Source organism: Montipora foliosa, chromosome 3 (assembly GCF_036669935.1).
Source record: "Montipora foliosa isolate CH-2021 chromosome 3, ASM3666993v2, whole genome shotgun sequence".
Lineage (NCBI taxonomy): Eukaryota > Metazoa > Cnidaria > Anthozoa > Scleractinia > Acroporidae > Montipora > Montipora foliosa.
Genome location: NC_090871.1, coordinates 39,498,393 through 39,503,392, shown reverse-complemented (window position 1 = coordinate 39,503,392; position 5,000 = coordinate 39,498,393). Strand labels below are relative to the sequence as shown.

Here is a 5,000-nt window from a genome sequence, read left to right as displayed (position 1 = left end):
ACAGAGCGCTCGCCAAAGGCTGTATATGTACACTGCAGTAGTCATTGTCTGAATCTGGTATTTTGCTACAGTTGGGCTTTACCACAAATCAGGAATGTGATCGATAAACTGAAGCAATGCTGCTTGTATTTCCTTGGAAGCCCAAAGCGAGAGTGTAAGGCAGATTATAGCTTCACTTGTCAGTGATCTTTCGTGGTTATAATATTGTGCACCTTTCCGTCACAGGCCTTCTACAGTCCATTATTGTGAATGCCATACCAGAGGCAAGGACGAGATGGGCCGTGCGCCACACGGCACACACTCATTCTACCAGGTGTACCCTTACGTCATTGCAGCCTTAGAAAACATCTCCTGTGGGGCTAATCACAAGATGTGTGGCAACGAGTACCAAGATGCTACCTGGGCCCGAAAGAGCAAGGACGAAGCGGTTGCACTGTTGGCAAGTCTAGCAACTTTTGACTTCATTGTATCATTTATTGTGCTCTACGAATTCCTCTCTCACTTGTCAGGTGTCACCGTGAAGCTGCAGGGCCAGTCAATTGACATTATCAAGGCATATCAAGAGGTAGGTATCTTGAACGGAACATTAATTTATTCTTTTTTAAAATAACGTCAGAGAAAGAAATGGAAGCCTTATTAATGACAAATTAACATAGTGAGAATTTACACTGTTAAATGGCTTCCAGATTGCAGATGTCAAGAGAACTTCCAACGAAATAGCGCCTAAAATGGACGAGAAATTCGCGCATGTAACGTCAATGTGGACCCTACGATCCCGAGGTTGGCTGGTCGCCAGAGCCATCGTTGCAATGCCCCTGCCGAGAAACCCAAGCAATACTATCAGCGAAACGTGGCCGTTCCTCTTATTAACCATATCAAAGCTGAACTGGATGAGCGATTTTCTGGTAATGAGTTTTCAGGTTAAATCTCTATTGAATTGCTATTTTCTTTCCTTTTACCTCCCCATCCTAGTCCATTTCTTTGTTCCACTGAAGTATTGAGGCTCTTCTTTCCTTCGAACAGATCTCCTGTCTCAATCCTCCTCTGTCTCGTACCGTCAGTGCTGTGTGACAGGGTCGGTGATTTGCCAAACGCAGATGAGATCATCAACACCTACAAAGATGATCTCCCGTCGCCGGAGCTTTTACGTCAAGAACTTCTTCGATTCCAGATCAGGCGGCACATTGTTAACTAAATTGACTAATTCTGGGATATTCCAAAATTACACAACAAATTCCACAAATGGGTAAGTGAGAGAGAACAGTACACATTGTTTCCCATTTCTTTCAGATACTCCTTAAAACTGAAAGAAGACCTGGCCAAATACTGCAGGCAAAGCTCTTAAGGAATGCGATGATGATGTCTTTCCAAATATATATGCGCTCCTCAAGATATGCGCCACAACCCCCGCAACGAGTTGTGAATGTGAAAGAAGTGCGAGTTCTTTAAGGCGACTGCATACATATAACAGGGCATGCATGGGCCAGGAAAGGCTGTCGTCCCTCGCACTAATGCACATACAGTATCAAGTTAAAATTGATTTGGATGAGGTGGTTTATCTGTTTGGCACCAAACACCCATGGAGGCTGGAGCTCGGGACTATTCTGAGGGATTAGTTGTGCAGTATTTTGATATATCATTTTATATCGTAAAATTAGTCATTTATAACTTAATTCAAACAGTTGTATGTGCCTTGTGAGTCAACAACATCTTGACCACTGTAATGACACATACTCGTTGTCGACAAGAGTACAGACCACGCTAAAATGTTTTTGTTTTTTCTCAGAGCGCAAGCTGAAAAGGCATTGCGCGACACATTGATGCAAGCAGCGTGGTATGGAATCTTATCGACAACAGCAAATTAGCCAATCAGATTGCGAGATTAGCAGCAATTGCGGTAGCTTCACTTGATTTCATATCCGCAGTTCATATGATTCATTTCATATACCATTTCATCATTGTTAAACTACTATTTAAAATCAAAGCCTTGTGATTACCGTTTTACAAGCAAAGGTTTTGTTTTAAGTTTAACCATGACACCGCATCGCGCAACCAAAACCGCAACTCTTCATTCTTTAGCAAAGAAGGATTTAGCCCAGGTAACGAAGCTCCGGGAACGTTATCTTCGGTAAGAATAACTGAGTCATTCACTACACTACATGAGCACGCCATTTTAGGAGCATTTAGCTCTGATAAGACCGGAATATTGTTTAACATAAATCTGCTGACAGCCGCTACTAAAACTTTCCAGACTGAAATACGGCCTACCAAACCTCGCTTTCATGTATTTACATCTCTCCTTGTTAAATGTAGGTTCTTCTTTGATGAATACCGGTACTTTCAGTCAGTCTAATCATGCTATTATGATAAATCATTGCTGCGAGCATTAGCAAGCAGCAACACTATTGTCGACTTTCCTTGTGGGGCCTGGGAAACTTGATCCCTTGAAATGTGACTTTTGTTTGTCCAGTGCCGTTAATTTTGAATAAGCAGTAATATATAGATTTAGCCAAGCCTAAAAGCAGAGCTCTCAGGATGTTTATTCTTACTGGCTGTAGGATTAGGGAAAATAAAAGGCTTTGGAATTGTCTGCATTTTGGTTTTTCGAGATCTTGCTTAAAATAAAATATTCAGTTCCTACCGTGTACTCTGCCGTTACAATTTCTCATGTATTGCTACTTTCCTAAATAAACGGATCAGACAATAAAATACATTTCGGTAGTTTGGTCCACTTTGGCCTCGTTAGCACCCCCCCACATAAAATCCTGGTTATGGGCCTGACTGTGAAAATATCTTCAGCTTGTTTGCGAGCTCAAGAGGAACATTTGTCTAGAGCAAATGGCGAAAGAAGCTTCTATAAATCAACTATAAAAGCTCATGAGCCTACCACACAGCAGGTTTTGGAAGCAAACCATGGAGTAGTTCCACGGTTCTGTGTTCTTTGCAGAGTAGGATGCATTACTCCTATGATTATGCGCAACAAGTGCATTATCCGAGTAGCCCTTTGCAACCCGGTCCTCTCTATTTCAAAACACTGCGGAAATGTAGTATTTTTGGTGTCTTTTGCGAAGCCATTCCTCGCCAAGTAAACTTTTTAGTTGACGAGGCAGTTCTTAGAGGTAAAGGAGCTAACAGTACTATCAGTTTAGTTCATTAATTTTTTAAGAACTTTGGGCTTCACAAGACAAATGCCTATATCCACGCAGACAACTGCGCTGGTCAAAATATAAACAATTACTTTCTTTGGTATTATGCCTGGAGAGTAATTATTGGTTTGCACTGGAATATCCTGTATTCTTTCCTGGTTGCCGGCCACACTAAATTTTCCACCAACTGGTGCTTTTGCTTGGCTACACAGGCCGTCCTCAAGACTTTCATTTCAGAACTGTTTGAGTTAGCTCATGCAATTGACAACTCAACTGTAACAGGTGTGAATGTTTTACAACTCTGCGGGCTCCATGATGGCTTGGTTCTCATTCCCACATACGACTGGGCTAGCCTTTTGGATAAGTACTTCAAAAAACTCCCAGGCGTGAAGGGGAATCATCACTTCCACTTCAGTAACGACTTGATTGAGCAAGTCTTCTGTAAACGCTATGTTGATTCTGAAGAAATGGATTTTGATTTGCTCAAAGATCCAACAAAACTTCCACCTTGTATGCTTCCTCTTATCAGTAATCCAGCAGGCCTGGATTTAGAAAGGAAGAGCTATCTGTTTAAAGAAATAAGACAGTTTTTGCAAACCAAATTCTGCAGATCTGGTGGCGCCAAAACCATGAAACGGTAAACCGGGACTTCGAAATTTATGGACAAAATCTTCCGATGCAAGTGAAAGCGTTTTGAATATCTCATTCAATTTTTCTTAGAGTGGAAAATTTTTGTTTAGAAATGTCAAGCGATCTCAAGTATTTTTTTGGCTTTGTATTTGAGGAAATTTTTGAGCTTGGGAATACTATAAAATCTCCAGGTTTCTCTGGTTTCTCTTCGAAAAGCTCGAGAATTAAAACGTACACAGAATTACATAATAAAAAATTACAAAATATTCAAGAGAAAAGGTAGCATCTCACGCAAATATGCAAATGACGTGTGTCGTTGATCTCCAGGTAAACAATAACCTGTTCACATTTACATTAGCAAACGTTTGAAATTTTCGCCACTAACTTTGGAGAAGTTTGCCATCCGTTATATCTTTTGATCTTTCCACAACCATAAATAAATCAGTACTGAAGCATGTGACAAAAAAAAACATTTATTACTGACCGCTGGACTAAGGGACCAGTATACATGCATACGCTTGTGCATAGCACATGTTATTTTGCAGTTCACACTAGGCGCTTCTTTGCGAGTGTTGTGAATAGGTAGGCTTTTCCAGACTCCTACCACAGTTTCGTGAAAATGATTTATTTTGCTTGTCTAATCGAGAGTATTACACACAGAAATTACCTCTTGACAATGATCTTGTGTTATACCGGTGAATATTCCATTGGAAATTAAATATATCAGTTATTTGGGGTGGCGATAAATTATTATTGACCTGTTTGTCTGGCAAATGTTTAGTGAGGCACTGTTATAAGCTCCAAAATATCGATGATATGGGTGTGCCAAGAAACTTAATCCAACATTTAAGCTGAGGTTGAGCAAATGAAGAGTCTGCTTTGATAGAGATCTTTCCAATTAGCAAGTGAACCACCAACTGCCACGAGCGTTACTCTGAATCGTGAAGGTGAGAAGACCTTAAGCTTCCTTAGCAATAAGTACAATGAACTGATTCTTTTCAAAAATAATACATTGAAAGAACTAGAGCGACTCGGTAAGAAGATTGAAGCTGTTAGTGAAAGAGTCAATAATATCAGTGAAGCAACAGATAGCATGGATAGTTACAGCTACCAATATAATATCAAGCTTGTTGGATTTCCTGAGGTCCACGAACATGAATCAGCAATTGAAACCGCAAACCTATGTCTTGAAATCTTAAAAGCCATCAGTGTAAGTGGATTAAC

General features: G+C 40.4%; 1 protein-coding gene across 1 annotated transcript; it reads left to right on the top strand.

Annotated features, from left to right (window-relative positions):
• The first annotated feature begins 274 nt into the window (after positions 1 to 274).
• LOC137995784 (52 kDa repressor of the inhibitor of the protein kinase-like) lies at positions 275 to 1,616 on the top strand. The gene is made up of 4 exons (XM_068841277.1): positions 275 to 569; positions 738 to 912; positions 1,024 to 1,186; positions 1,311 to 1,616. Exons 1-4 carry the CDS (start codon positions 275 to 277, stop codon positions 1,614 to 1,616), a joined length of 939 nt encoding a protein of 312 aa, XP_068697378.1.
• Positions 1,617 to 5,000: the final 3,384 nt, after the last annotated feature.